A 15939-nucleotide genomic window follows, 5' to 3' on the forward strand; every position below is an offset into this window, starting at 1 on the left:
ATCTTCTGAATTTCTGGTTGCTGTCTATGGATTTTTCCAGCTTATTAAACTTTTCATTATGTTCCTGAATAATCTTTCTGATTTCTTCAGTTGCTTTATCTGTGTGTTCCTTGGCTTGTTCTGCATATTGCCTCATTTCCTTCCTGATGTCTTGAAGGGTTCTGTATGTTAAACTTTTGTATTCTGCACCTGGTAATTCCAGGAATGCTCTTTAATCTAAAAGATCCCTGGACTCTTTGTTTTGAGAGCCTATTGAGGTGATCGTGGCCTGTTTCTTTATGTGACTTGATATTGACTGTTGTCTCCGAGCCATTTATAAGTTATTATATTAGTTTATGCTTGCTTACTGTGTCGTAGCTGCTTGCTTTGTTTTGTTTTGGTATACCCCTATGGGTTGCTTGAGTGAGCTAGCTTGACTGTTTTCACCTTTGGACCTCTGGTGTCCTGTCCCCAGTGGGCTAGAGCCGTTATCGGATGTACCAGCCTAGGAGTCTATTCAGTTTTCTTGTATGAATTCAGCTCAGGTTTCCAGGCAGCTGATGTCAAGTGTGTGGTACAGGCTCTGTCCTACAGTCTTAGAGGGGCAGGGGTGATTGGCTTATATGCTGATATCTGATTGCAGCAGGTGGTCACGCTCTGAACAAGGCTGGGGGCTGAGAACCAACCCCCAAGTGTCTCTGAGGAAAACGCGTCTCTATTCCCTAGAGTGTGCTGGTTTGTGGGTTCTGCAGAGGGACCATGGGCACCCAAAGTTTTTGTTGTAAGGACTGGGAGGTACTAGTTATCTTTGGACCCCTGTCGCGGGTGGCTGGGTGACCGGAGTGGAGCTACCAGTCCTTAGGTCCTTGTTGTGGGTGGGTGAGGACCTTGTTTAATAGGCAAACCAATGTCAAATGTCAAATGTCAAACACCCACCTTTCCACCGCACAGCTGAAATGGTTGGAGTTTGCTGACAAGGGCCTGTTCTCCCAAAATAGGCCCACAAAGATCCATGCAGAAGGGAAAGGTGCACAAGGTCCACGGAGGATTTATGCCTGGTCAGGAGCCGCTTCTGTCCGGAGCTCTTCTGGTTAATGGAGGTAGCCAATTATCTTTTCCCCCCAGTTGCAAATTTTTTCCTTCCCCAAGGCCAGGAGGATGGCTCTAGGTGCTCACCAGGGTCTATCTCAGGCCCAGGGATTCAGCTGCTGAAGCTGGTTTGGGGGTGGGGGGAGGAGGGCGCGGTAAAATATCCGCAAGTATTTAGCTTTTGCCAGAGCGCCCTTCTCAGGTTCCAGAGTGTCAGTGGGCTGCGTGGCCAGCTGCTTCTCCCTGAGGAAATTGCAGCCGAATGCTAGTACCAGCCCACTGCCGCCACTGCTGCTCCGGGAATGGTGCCTAAGGGCTCCCCGCGATTCAGGTCCAGTAACTCCTCTCCGTTTCTGAACAGCCTCTTCCTCCCCCTGCCCCTCAGTTCATTATGTAAGATTGCCTTTGATGCTCAGGCCTCCCAGCTTGTCACAAATATACTCATTTCACTTGTTTTTTCTGGTCTTTGTTGTAAAGAGTGCTCCACGGAAGCGTCTGTCTATTCTGCCATCTTGGCTCCGCCTCCTCTTGTCTACTATCTTTCTAGTGAATACCCCTCTACATCCCTCCCCACCCTCATAACTGTAAAAGAATATTTTCTTCTGTTTTAACTATTTCTTGAGTTCTTATAATAGTGGTCTCATAACACTATTTGTCCTTTTGCAACTGATTAATTTTACTCAGCATAATGCCTTCCAGATTCCTCCATATTATAAAATGTTCCACAGATTCATCATTGTTCTTTATTGATGCATAGTATTCCGTTGTGTGAATATCCCATAATTTATTGATCCATTCATCTGGGCACCTTGGTTGCTTCTCTCTTTTTGCTGTTGTACAGTGCTACAATAAACATGGATGTGCATATATCTGCTCATGTGAAGGCTCTTATTTCTCTAGGATATATTCCAAGGAGTGGGATTGCTGGATCGTATGGTAGTTCTATTTCTAGGTTTTTAAGGAAGCACCAAATCTATTTCTAAAGTGTTTATACCATTTTACATTCCCACCAGCAGTGTGTAAGCGTTCAGTCTCTCCACAACTTCTCCAACGTTTATTATTTTGTGTTTTTTGGATTAATGCCAGCCTTGAGATACGGCATCTCATTGTAGTTTTGATTGCATTTCTCTAATGGCTGATGGGAAACCCTGGTGGCATAGCGGTTAAGTGCTACAGCTGCTAACTAGAAGGTCAGCAGTTCAGATCCACCAGGTGCTCCTAGGAAACTCAGTGGGGCAGTTCTACCCTGTCCTATAAGGTTGCTATGAGTCAGAATCGACTCGATGGCAGTGGGTTTAATGGCTAATGGTCATGAGCATGTATCTGTTAGCCACCTGAGTGTCTTCTTTGGGGAAGTGCCTGTTCTTACCCTTTGCCCATTTTTAATTGGGTTATTTGTCTTTTTGTAGTTTTTGCAATACTGTGTAGACTTTAGAGATCAGATGCTGATCCGATTTGTTGTAGCCAAAAACTTCTTCCCAGTCTGTAGGTAATCTTTTTACTCTTTTGGTGAAGTCTTTGAATGAGCATAAGTGTTTGATTTTTAGGAACTCGCAGTTATCTAGTTTCTCTTCTGGTGTTCGTGCATTATTAGTAATGTTTCATATACTGTTTATGCTGTGTATTAGGGCTCCTAGCATTGTCCCTATTTTTTCCTCCGTGATCTTTATCATTTTAGATTTTGTATTTAGGTCTTTGATCCATTTTGAGTTAGTTTCCATGCGTGGTGTGAGGTATGAGTCTTGTTTCATTTTTTCACAGGTGGATATCCAGTTATACCAGCACCATTTGTTAAAGAGACCATCTTTTCCTCATTTAACTGACTTTGGGCCTTTGTCAAATATCAGCTGCTCATATGTGGATGGCTTTATGTCTGGATTCTCAATTCTGTTCCATTGATCTATGTAGCTGTTGTTGTAAGCCTGGTAATTTTTGATGGCTGCCAGACATTGTGAATTTTACCTTGTAGGGTTTTGGAATTTTCATATTTCTCTAAGAATTCTTGAGCTTAGTTCTGGGATGTGGTTGATTTGATCCTTTGGGGTTTTGCTTTTGAGCTTTGTTGGGTGAGACCTGAGCAGGAAAACATCCCTTTTCCTTCTTTTTCATCTGATCCAGGGCTGCATGTTCCTCTGTATTTTTGGCCTTCCTGGAGATAAGAAGTATTTAATGTTGGGCTAGTTTTATCATATTTCTGAAACAAACCCTTTCTGAGTACTGTACCCAATGTTCTGTAAATTATTAAGTTTGACGCTCTGGCTCCTGGGAATAGGAACTGTTCCCAGCCCTGTGTGATATCCAAGGGTTGTTCCATCTAATCTTTTCAGGTGGTTCTTTCCCCAGCTTCAGGAGTTTGCTCATACACATGCATTGAGCAGTAATCAGCTAAAGACTTGAGAGGGACCTAATGCTGCTCTCTGGAGCTCTCTCTTTATACTTTTCTCCTCTGCTCAGCACACCTCACAGTGCCCTGTGCATTCTAGCTACCTTGGCCTCCTCGGATAACCAGCCCTGTCTCTCAACTCAGAGTCCTCAGGGCTCCACCTGGGTTTCCCCTCCCTGAGATGATCCTGGAAACTCTCTCCAGGTGGTAAGCTTGGGTATCGTATGGTTCATCTCATTTGCCTCCCACTTTCAGGGATCACTATCCTTTATTACTTGATGTTCAGTGTCTTGAAAACCGTTGTTTTGTGTGTGTGTGTGTGTGTGTGTGTGTGTGTGTTTTCCCCCTCAGTTCTTTAGTTGTTTCAGGAGACGGGGTAAATTGAGTACCTACCATCTCATTACTCCATCTTGGCCAAAAGTGTTAGTCTCTGCCATTCTTTTTAAACTATTTTTCTTTTGTTTTTGGATTGGATTGGGTGGCTGTTAATTAGAACAGGCTTCTCTTGATAATAGTCACTTATTCCCTGGCAAGCAAACCTTTTTTTTTTTTTTTTAATTCAGCTGTATTAGCTGGAGAAATGCCCCAGGAACGTAAAAAAAGGAGATGAGAATAAAAGATGGTAAGGCCTATGTCCGGTAAAATGATTGTCTACTCACTCAGCCTTGGTTACACCTGAGGAGGGGCATTAGTATGCTAGAATAAATGGTGCTTTTCTGCTCTGGGACTGTGGCAGCAGCTTCTGAGTATAACCGTTTGGTATCCTTTCTAAGTTCTCTGCCGTCAAAATCTACCTGTCTATTAGAAGAGCAATTTAGAGACACTTAACCAAAACCCAGTGCCATCAAGTCGATTTCAACTCATAGTGACCCTATAGGACAGAGTAGAACTGCCCCACAGAGTTTCCAAGGAGCACCTGGTGGGTTCAAACCGCCGACCCTTTCTTTAGCAGCCATAGCACTTAACCACTATGCCACCAGGGTTTCCTAGAGACACTTAGGGGCCTAGAATCCCTTGTGTCTTCCCCCACACAATTCAGGCTTGTTTGAATGTCGGTCTTTAGGTGTGTTTAAGACAGAAGGAAATCTGGGGCAAGGTGTTATTTTTAAAGGTGAGCTCATCTAAGACCTTTGCAAATGAAGGCGGGTTGGCATGATGTTTTCAACTTTGGGTTTTCAGTATCCTCATCATTAGGGATTATAAAAACTATTAAACCACCACTGCTGTCAAGTTGATTATGACTCATAATGACCACATAGGATTTCTAAGGCTGTAAATCTTTACGGAAGCAGACTGCCACATCTTTCTCCCGCAGAGCCACTGGTAGTTTCTTGAACTGCTAACCTTTTGGTTAGCAGTTGATAACGTTAACCACTGTGCCACGAGGGCTCCTCATAAAAACCATTAGTCAGGAAATACTAGGCCTTTCCTTATTTTTACACCTGAACATAATGATACTCAAAAAGATGTAGTCATTTGCCCAAGGTTGCATAGAGCCATGGGAAGAATCCAGGCCCTACCGTTTACATGGTTTTCTAATTGATGTTGGCTGCTCTCCACTTATCTCCTTTTTTCTGGATAGGCCTGTCTGCAGGTCGGATTTCCCAGGTTATTATTGGAGACGAGCAACGGCAGCACCTCTTGGTCATTGGGCGGGATGTAGACGGTGTCCAGTTAGCTCAGCGTTTGGCTCAGGCAAATGAGATTGTCTTGTCCTGGAACTGTTGGAAGCTCTGTGAGCAGTACATGTTTGAAGTGGAAATCATGAGGGAAGATGAAGCTGTGAAGGTAGGAGGCCAGCCCACCTGTTACACATCCTGAAAAGGCCTTTCTATTACACAGGGCAGTGGTCTGGTGGTTCTCATATATTGCCTGACCAAACCAACAACCATTGGAGCTAGTTTGGAGGGAGGCTGGGAACATTCTCCCAGAAAGATAGACAAGGCACAACAGAGTCCTCAGCCCCTCTGTTATGGAAACAAAGGTAATCAGGTTGGTGGGTGGGCACAGAATTGAGCAGCTTCATTTCTCTTCCTTAGTTAAGAGATATGCGGATCATTGACCCATTTGATTTTGATGAGCATTTTGACAAGTGTCTGGATTATCTTCCACATTACCGGACAAGTGCTGGTGAGTTACTTGTTCCTTTCTACTCAGGCCCAAAACCTGAAAGATTAATTTTCATGGCCTAAGACATTTTGTCTGCTTTCTTTTTCTTAGATACTCTAAGAACTGCATTGGAATTGGATCCAGACTCTGCACTTGAGCAAACCCTGCGGAAGCACATAATGAAAAACCTCTTGAAGAAGGTTATTTCCTAGTTTTTGAGTCATCTTATGGACTGCGTGTGTGTGTTTGTAAATATGTATATATATATGATGACCTTTTTGTATTGAGACAGTTCGTTTCCTGCTCCTCATTGTTATCCCAGCACATTTTCCCATAATCACTAATATGATTGCTGTGATAGCGTGTCTTATGATTTTAGTTAGATTGCTCAGTCCTAGAAAACAGAAGCCATGTTTGTTTTTCAATTTGCCCCTCAAGGACCTAATACACTACAAGCAGGAGATAGGGCATAGCAACAGTTTGGTAAATATATGTTGATTGATTGTGTAGGTACGCATATGCATGAATCTCTTTGTAAGTGATACAATGACTGGTGGGGTTGGACATATTAAAGTAACACTTAGAAAATATAAAAACCTGGCAAATTCCATCAGTGAATTAGGTTTAAAGCCAAATAAAAACCCAAAACTCACTGCTGTTGATTCTGACTCATAGTGACCCCATAGGGTTTTTGAGAACGTAAACCTCGATGGAAGCAGACTGCCGCATCTTTCTCCAGCAGAGCCACTGGTGGTTTCGAAATGCTGACCTTTCGGTTAACAGTCGATCACTTTAACCATTCCACCACCAGGGCTTCTTGAAGTCAGATAAGCAGTTTTAATTCTAGGTGCACCGGTTTGTATGTCTGCTGTATCTCTTGAACCTGAATTTTCTTCTAAGTTTTTGCATCGCACCTGTAAGTTATTTTCCCATACTCACCGTGGAATATAGACTTAAAGTGCCTAAACGTGATGCCGAGAGTTGAAGATATAGGCAAAGTAACTTACTATACCTTTGCAGATTGATGAAGGCCAACCTATGGAGTATGTATCCGAATTTCGTACTGTGACTATCGTTTTGGTCAGCTTAGAGTTCCACAGGACAGCCTGGATGTTGCATTTGTGTCATCTTATCCAGGAGGCTGCTTTATACATCTCCACAGCCATTGAGAAAGGGGGTGGCCAGCTGAGCCGGATCTTTATGTTTGAGAAAGTAAGTACAAGGGAACTTGACCCATTAGCATTAAAGGTGAGTGAGGAATAATAGCCTGTGTGACCAGTTTCTCTCTTCATGTAACACAGGCAGAAGTCAGTGTTATATTTCCTGCTGCTTATTTTGTAACAAGCTTTGTTACATTCAGGCTTCAACTAATAATAGTTAAGGAATGGGGACTTCAACTAATAATAGTTAAGGAATGGGGTGTTCTAGTTAATTTAACTTCCAGAGGTAACCTCCTTACCTTTTTGATTCAGTTTCTTGTTGAAGAACCATAATGAAAGGGTAAAGAATGTTTTCTGTATAGTAAAATGTAGCCAGATATTTCTCTGATAATTGGGGATCTTGGAGAGGAGCCACATCATAATATTTGACATTACAGATGAAGAAAACGTAGGCAGATAGACCTACCCATAAGATAGATGTTAGACTCTTCAGACATGGATTGGACTGGACAATGGGTTGGAGAGGATGCTGGTGAGGAGTGAGCTTCTGGGATCTGGTGGACACTTGAGACTATGTTGGCATCTCCTGCCTGGAGGGGAGATGAGAGGGTGGAGGGGGTTAGAAGCTGGCGAAAAGGACATGAAAAGAGTGAGTGGGGAGAGAGAGCGGGCTGTCTCATTAGGGGGAGAGTAGTTGGGAGTGTGTAGCAAGGTGTATGTGGGTTTTTGTGTGAGAGACTGACTTGATTTGCAAACTTTCACTTAAAGTACAATGAAAATTATTTAAAAAAAAAAATGTTAGAAATTGAATTTTTAAAAAGTTCTTAATATCAGCTTTTGTTGTATTTTCAATTGCAGTTAATTGAGTTGTTAGTAGAGTTTAGTTAAATCAAGATTTTATTTCATTTTTTTAAATTGCTATGTTAATATGGTCCAGAGTATCCTCTTCTTGAATCTCGGAGAATCCTCTGTTCTTAAAGAAGACCAGTTAGGAAAAGATCTGGCTTCATTCAAGGAGTTGCTTCAGCTGAGGCAAGCCAGTATTCCTTCCCCAAGGAAACATCCCTTTTCCTTCTTTTCCGTCTTTCTTAGGGCTGCATGTTCCTCTGTATTTTTGGCCTTCCTGGAGATAAGAAGCCAGATGAGTGTGCCCATGCCCTGGAAAGCTCCTTCAGCATCTTCAGTTTCTGCTGGGAGAATCTTGCTGAGACCAAGTGAGGAGGAAGGTGGGGCAGAGAGGAACTTCTCAGGCCCCAGGGGCTTTTTGGGCCTGGTGGGTGGCAGTGACAAGTAGCAGGGATGGAGGACATCCATAATGTGCATAAAAGGGAAGGAGCATGCTAAGGGAAGCTGGCAAATAAGATTTATTAAGAAATTTCTAGGTACAGAACTCTGTACTGAATACCCAGGGAAAATAAAGTTCCTATCCAGTGGAGGAAACAGAACTCATATAGCAAGATTTAAGAACACTGCAAAGGAACAGACAAACGTATAAATTACTAAAGTACAAACTATATACCTGTATGTGGAGGGGAGGCAGAACAAAGTCTGCCCACCTACAGGAGAAAAGAGCCGTTGTGGGCCGGTTTCCTAGATAGCTTCCTCCTTGGCTTTCACTCTTGGCCTGTCTCAGATCCCTTTGCTTTTTCTGTACCTCACACAGGTTCTCACACCAATATAAGGGCCTCCAAACCCATCCCTCTGACCCATTCCACACAAACCTAGTTCTAAAGAAACTATTTAAAAAATCCATTTTCCCACTAGTTTCACTATGACAGAGTTGGTTGGAATTTTTCAAATGACTGTTTTGTTTACTAGAAATTTATGGGGGAACTATATACAGAAACAAGTTTGAAAAGCAGTTATTTCTAATGTTAACATTGAGCCCAAGGTTAATTTGCTTGCCATAATTAATAGAGGTGAATAAAAATGATGTCATCTATATAGTGCTTTAAAATTTATAGAATACTTTTTGTAGATGGTACTAGTGTGAAATATTTATCCCTCTTTTAGGTACAAGGAAACAAATGCCATAGAGGAGAAGTTACTAGCAAATAGCAGAACTAGTAACGAAAGCCAGATCTTCTGTTTTCAAATCCTGCGGGTTGTTTTTTTTCCCGCTCCATTAACCCACAGCCGCCTCTTACAAAATGCAGAATACTTCCTGAAAGGGATGACTTACATTACTAATGTCGTGTAATTGTAGAGACATTGTCACAGAATGTTAGTACTAGAAAGGAATCTGATCTACCTCCTTATTTTACAGATAACAAAGATTCTACAGTTACAAGCTTATAGCCCAAAACAGATGTGTTGGCACTTTTTTCAGGCTTGGCGGGATCCGCAAATATTCGTACAACCTACCTCCTACTCTTATCTCCAGTATGGGCATGGTGGGCCATCCTTCTAGTGCTGGTATATTCTGTCTTGAGTTTTGCATTGCTCTGTGGCCTTCCAGGGTCCTGCCCTTGGTCCTTAGCCCTGGTCGAGGTAGGCCCTTAGGGACTGTCTTAAAATACCCTTAAGTTTTTCTTCTGTGACTTTTAGGCCCTAACTTGGTCTTTCATCTCTAATTTGGTTTAGAATCTAATAGATTTCAAGAGCTAGATGAGCTCTAGAGTTCAACTGATCTGACCTCCTTAATTTAAGGAAACTAAAATCTAGAGAGGTTACGTTAGTAACCCAAATAGCTTGACGGTGTCAAAGCCTGAAGACTAGGTTTCCAGGTCAGTGTTTTTTTCTTGAAGCGTAAGTACTCATTTAGTGTTTTCCGAAGTGTGTTTTATGAAACACTAGTCTCTTAATGTACTCATGGAAAAAAAATACGGGAAGTGAAGCAAATTGTATTTCCTTCTTGGAGGTTCACAATATACGTTAACATAACAGTACTGAGTAGTCTTGCAGTAAAGAAATCTGTTATCTTTGGTTTTACCCAAAATAACCCAAATTTACTTGATCATCTAGCGCGTTTCCCCAGAAGGATCCCCATTAATGTCCAGAAGAACTAATGTTCTAAGAAGCACATTTTGGGATTTCCTGCACTAACCAGATGCTGGAACTTGGCTTTTTCACCTGTAATTGAAGTGTAGAGAGTTAGTCTCAGAGGTGTCTACATGGCCTTGGTAGCTGATACTATTGCTCGCGCATCTCTGCAGGACATCAGCTCTCATCCAGGACCAAAACCACATTCCATACCTCCTCTTTCACCTTCTGAGTTCCTCTATCTAATATGAGAAATACCTCAATTTTCAGCTCATTTACAAAAGAAAGGTGATACCCTGAGTCCAGTGATAGATCAAGCCTTTTCTGGCTTCTGAATATTTTTTCAGGATATTTTTGAGATCCACAGAGTTTCAGAATCTCATCATTAATGGTTTTACAGCACCAGAAACATGCAGTGTATATTTACATATATATTGAATGAAAAAGTAATTCTTTTTCAGTTAGAAAGGTTTTCAAAGAAGGAAGGAATATAGACTGTCAGGAAGAAGAGGAGGAAATTATAAAGCGTAATAGAAAGAAATAGGAAATAACCAAGTGAGAAAAGTATTATTTGTTATATTATCATTATCTTTGTAATAACTGAGTATCAATCTTTGTATTCATAAATGCATTCATTCAACAAGCATTAATTGACCACAGCTATGAGCCAGACACTGTGCGAGGAGTTGTGGATGTAAAGATAAATAAGATACCACCTCCTCAGCTAAGAAAACAACTAAATTTAATACAGTCAAATTTAAGTGCAGAAATCAAATGCTGTAGGAGCTACAACAAAGTGCAATGGGAGGAAGTAGTTCATTCTCTTTGGAGGCACCAGGGAAATCTTGACTATCGAGATGAGCTTTTGAGCCAGATTGGGAAGGAGAGGAGGAGTTCTCAGATGGAGAAAGTAGGAAAGCATTTTAGACAGAGGAAGCAGCATGAAGCATTAGAAGACTTTTAGTCTTACTCCTGGTATGGCAGCAGAACTAACTGCCGGATTCTTGTCTTGGGTGTGTCTTTTTTACCATGGGCAGTGGGTCCAGTGAATGAATGATGAGAGCCCTTGTTCCTATCCTTAGAGCTAGGCAGGAGTGTATTGATAGCTTAGGAGACAATAATGTTAGGATTGTTGCCACTTTTCCTGTTTATTTGTTCATTTAACATGAAACTAATTATGTCTCATTGTACCCTTCATCCATTCACTTATCTTTTTACATGTCACATGAAATCTTCACATCAGCCAAGTAAATCTGCTTATTCTCTATTTTATATGACTTGCCCATTGCCACCTTTGAGTCTTTGCCACAGCTGAAGCAGCATACGTGCCCTCCCACCCCCCCCCCTTTTTTTTTTAATAATTCGTGTCCCTAATACTTTTCCTTCTGGCCTAGGTAGGACCACTTCATCTCTCCGTGCTCCAAACTCCTTTGCTCTGGCTGTCTTGAACTACTTAGTTCTGTACGAACACACTAGGCTTTTCAAAGCCCAGGTGGCTTTTCCTACTGGATAGGATGCTGTTGTCCCACTTTAGCAGTGTCTTCAGTTTTCAAGGTCCAGATCAAAAGTCCTCTTATGAGTGCTCTTCCTGCCCTCCAGTATGAGTTACTGCATCCTTTCTCTTTGTTCTCTTAACAGGCTGTGCTAATCTCTAATATATAGATTTATCTTGCTGACCTATAAATATGTCTTCACCTCCCTTCTAATCTCCCATCCCAAGACTGAACTTCTCCAGTACTTGGCAGTGTAAGTACTTCTTAACGCTTGTTGAGTGAATGAATGGGTGCATGCATATGAGCAAATAGTTACTCATTAAAAATACGTATTCCAAAGATGAATTTGCTTCAGGAAGTCTTCCATTAGCAGTCCTGATGTTCTTATTATTCCTTTACTCGAACATTCTAACCTTATTTGATCTATTAACCTTGTATTAACATCAATTTGGGGTTTTACCTGAGGCAGTAGGAATGGTATAGTGGAAATAGCATTGGTGTAGGAGTCAGGAGGCCTGGATTTTCATTCTGATTCTGCTATTGACTTTTGCTGGGCAAGTTAATTAGCTCCTTCTGTTTTTTGTCAAAGAATTAGATGACATAATCAATTTGAAAGTATTTCAAAAAAGTACAAATAAAACATTTGACAAATAATTTTTTTTTTTTTTCTTTAAAAAATAACAACTCCCCAACTAAAACTCCTGGAGTGGGGGGACCATTCTGTTACTTTGGGTTATTTTCCTAATAGTATTTTATATCCATCATGTGATATAGACTGACAGCAGTCCCTGGCTTTCATTGTACTAAGCTCTAAAACCAGACTTTTGGATCTAGAGAGTGGCAGATCTAGTATCTCACATGAGACTTCTGACTTGGAGGTAAATTCTGACAGTCTACCTATTGTTGCTTTTCTTATCCCTAGGCTCGTTTCCATCAGTATCACCAATGGACCAGTATTCTGTGGCGTGGTTGGGGCAGTAGCAAGACACGAATATACAGGTAGACTAGGATATTGGACTGTTAGCTCTGTGACTCAAGGGATGAAGGTGGAGGAGGTGATCCAGAAATTCTTTACCTTTCTCATTCCTGTCTCCCCGACACAGTTATTGGCCCAAAAGTGAGCTTAGTGGCCAGAATGATAACTGCTTATCCAGGATTGGTATCCTGTGATGAGGTCACATATCTAAGATCCATGCTACCTGCTTACAACTTCAAGAAACTCCCAGAGAAGATGATGAAAAACATCTCCAACCCAGGGAAGATGTATGAATACCTTGGCCATAGAAGATGTGTGTGAGTGTCATTGTGTGATCGTTCATTCCCGTGTTTTCCAGAATCAGAGCATAGAAAAAATAGGTACTTAGTTGTATAAAATTAGAAAGAAAGATGCTACTAGCACTGGCCTGCCAGAATAAGGAACATAAAAGAAGGGTTTAGGGTCTGAGATCTTTAGCTTTTGTGTTTGCTCTTAGCTTGTTCCTCAGTGAACTTCTTGCTCTCTGACAGGAAGAGAATAGCATTAAGTCACTAATCCAGATTTTTTTTCTCTTTGTGTCCTTACAATTTATTCACTTCCCTGAACCTAGAACAATCAGTAATACTCCTCCCCTCCTACAATTTTTTTTAAATCCTTATATACAGAGCTGTGCACCTATTTAGTTAATGTGAAAGCACTTGTTTATGAAGACAATTTGTTCTTGAAATAATTTTTAATGGACATATTTCCCTTTGTTCTTTTTCTCAGAATGTTTGGGAAGAGACATTTGGCCAGAGAGAGAGATAAAAATCAGCCTTTATTAGGTAAGTTTTCTTCTCTAACTTAAATCATATTTTTGTCAGCCGTAGATAGCTAAATGTGATTTAAAAAACAAACACAACTGAAGACTGAATGCTTCTATGATTGTATTCAAAAAACAAAGAGAGCAGCCTTCTTAATGAATTGATGTTCATTTTAAAGAGGATCTGCCATTTCTTTTCTACACTGAATGTTCAGGTACCAGGTGGAGTCCCATCACTCTGCCTAAGAAGTAGCAACATGTAAGAAGAATCTTTGAAAGTCAGAGTTTACCATTGAGTGCTGGACCAGATTGTTGTGGATCATCTTTAGACGGTGGTTTAAAATCAGAAAAGGTGTATGTCAGGGTTGTATCCTGTCACCATACTATTCCATCTGTACGTTGAGCAAATAATCCAAGAAGGCGGACTCTGAAGAAGGGTGCGGCATTGGGATTGGAGCAAGACGTTAACAACCTGAGACCTGCAGATGACACAGCTTTGCTTGCTGAGAGTGAAGAGCACTTGAAGCGCCTACTGATGAAGATCAAAGACCACAGCCCTCAGTGTGGATTACACCTCAACATAAAGAAAACAAAAATCCTCACAACTGGACCAATTACCAACATTGTGATAAATGGAGAAAAGATTGAAGTTGTCAAGGATTTCATTTTACTTGGATCCACAGTCAACACCCATGAAAGCAGCAGTCAGGAAATCAAATGTGTGTTGCACTGGGCAAATCTGCTGCAAAAGATCTTTTTAAAGTGTTAAAAAGTGAAGATATCACTTTGAGGACTAAGGCCTGCCCAACCCAAGCCATAGTATTTTCAGTTGCCTCATATCCATGTGAAAGTGGGACAATGAATAAGAAAGATTGAAGAAGAATTGATGCATTTACTTTATGGTGTTGGCAAAGAACATTGAATACATCTACTCCTCAGTTATCGACTGTCTCATTATCTGATGTTTCACGTTTACGACAATAGTAAAAAATCTGTCCAGCTATTTTGCACATTGATGACATACATCCGTCAATAACAAACACTGAGGTGTGAGGTGAAAGTGATGTTGGCTGTGATGTTTAAGGTTGTGTCACCTTGGCTGGGCCAGGATTCTCAGTGGTTTGGCAGTTACTTGATAATGTAATTTGGCAGTTATGTAATGATGTAGTCTTCCTTCATTTTGTGATCTGATGTGGTCACCCTCCCTTAGCGCATAACACCGATTTTTGCATAATGACCTAGTCTTTGAACCTAACCATGTTGATAAGTGAGGCATGGGTGTATACCATGAACTACTAGAAAAACAAACAAATCTGTCTTGCAAGAAGTATAGCCAGAATGCTCCTTAGAAGCAAGGATGGTGAGACTTCAGGTCACCTACTTTGAACATGTCATCAGGAAAGACCAGTCCCTGCAAAATGACATTCTGCTTGGTAAAGTAGAGGGTCAGCGAAAAGAAGAAGACCCTCAGTGAGGTAGATTGACAAAGTGACTGCAGCGATGGGCTCAAACATAGCAACGATTGTGAGAATGACGCAGGACCAGGCAGCGTTTCGTTCTGTTGTACGTAGGGTTGCTGTGAGTTGAAACCAATTCAACGGTACCTGACAACAACAGGGTAATGAAGGTAGCACCAAGACTGTTGCCACCTACACTGTATATTCCCTGTCTTTACATTTACTTTATATTTGTTAATCTGTTATCTTTACATGGCAGTGACAAACTTTGAAGATTTTAAATGGTTATGGAAATTTTTATGAAGAACTAAGAAGATATAGTAGCCCCATGTCCACATGGTGCATAATTGTTCTGAATAACATCTCTTAAGCTCTGGATCAAACCCTCAAGTTCAACACACATTTCTATATAGTCCTGAGTTGATTTTTCAGAAAGAATTGAATCCCCACCAATGAATAGGGTTCTTCCAAGAATTCTTGGGTAAAAGAGCCATTCTGAGACTTAACTTTGCAAATTAACTCAAATAAATAGAATGTCTACTAAAAAAAATTCTAGAGTGTTATTTCCTCTATATTCCTACAGACCGGGAGAAGGAACTAGAAGCTTTCCGAATGGCACAGCAGGGGTGTTTGCACCAGAAGAAGGGGCAAGCGATTCTCTATGAAGGTGGAAAAGGCTATGGAAAAAGCCAGCTGTTGGCTGAAATAAACTTCCTGGCCCAGAAGGAAGGACACAGGTGAAGACTCCTGCTTTCCGACTTAGTCAGAGCCTACTTCTGTTGGGGCCTCTTTCCCTTGCTGGTGGGATTCTTGTATCAATTAGATTCCACATCCTTGGGCTGGTAGAGTGAGTAACCTCTCTATGGGTCGGGGGATCCTTGGTGACCATAGTGACATTCCCCAGGGTGTTGCCTTTGGAGCTGAAGGAAGCAGATTCCAAGCAGTGCTTCTATGCCATCCAGACTCTCATGGCCATGTTCTTTGAGATTGATATATGCCCATCCTACTACCGGCAAGAGTGCCTTCACAGACAGCTCCGTGGGATGGTGGAAGAACCACTTCACTGCCTTTTTAATGACCTCTTCTTTGTGAAGGTAATGAAGGCAGTGGCTTCCTGAATTGTGTTAATGATGTTATTTTGTGGATAGTTGGACCCAGGGGTCATTCTGTCTTCTAATATAATACACTTATGCCATGGTTTCTTGTTGTTTTTTTTAACTTTACACTTTTTACATTCCTTTTTTTTCTATTCTAAGATGATAGTTTAATGAAGTAGGAAAACACTGAGTTGGAAGTCAGGAAGGGAACAAGCATTCATCAGACTCAGTGTATGCCAAACACTGTACCAGTCACTTTGCATGTATTATCTCCTTTAATCCTCATTGATACTCTGAAAAGTAGATTTATCCACAACTTACAGAGTATAAAGCCGGAGATTTGTTTGTGTATGTGTATGTCTGTATATCTGCGTATCCAAAGAACACATAGTTCATGATGGCAGGGTTGAGA

At 41.2% G+C, this 15939-nt stretch overlaps 1 protein-coding gene across 12 annotated transcripts in view; it reads left to right on the forward strand.

Annotated features, from left to right (window-relative positions):
* Positions 1-15939, forward strand: part of LOC126080253 (adenylate cyclase type 10-like) — a 63934-nt gene that overhangs the window by 16202 nt on the left and 31793 nt on the right. For 7 of the 12 annotated variants that reach the window (XM_049891517.1, XM_049891526.1, XM_049891538.1 and 4 more), the window contains 11 exons: positions 978-1079; positions 5034-5239; positions 5491-5581; positions 5672-5760; positions 6581-6772; positions 7813-7934; positions 12118-12194; positions 12299-12488; positions 12940-12995; positions 15014-15167; positions 15335-15524. In XM_049891517.1, the coding sequence (XP_049747474.1) occupies positions 978-1079; positions 5034-5239; positions 5491-5581; positions 5672-5760; positions 6581-6772; positions 7813-7934; positions 12118-12194; positions 12299-12488; positions 12940-12995; positions 15014-15167; positions 15335-15524 (1469 nt within the window). Of the gene's footprint in view, positions 1-977; positions 1080-2808; positions 4074-5033; positions 5240-5490; positions 5582-5671; positions 5761-6580; positions 6773-7812; positions 7935-12117; positions 12195-12298; positions 12489-12939; positions 12996-15013; positions 15168-15334; positions 15525-15939 lie in introns of those variants that run through there. The other 5 variants (XM_049891542.1, XM_049891561.1, XM_049891569.1 and 2 more) reach the window with 2 other exon arrangements.

Source organism: Elephas maximus, chromosome 1, assembly GCF_024166365.1.
Source record: "Elephas maximus indicus isolate mEleMax1 chromosome 1, mEleMax1 primary haplotype, whole genome shotgun sequence".
Lineage (NCBI taxonomy): Eukaryota > Metazoa > Chordata > Mammalia > Proboscidea > Elephantidae > Elephas > Elephas maximus.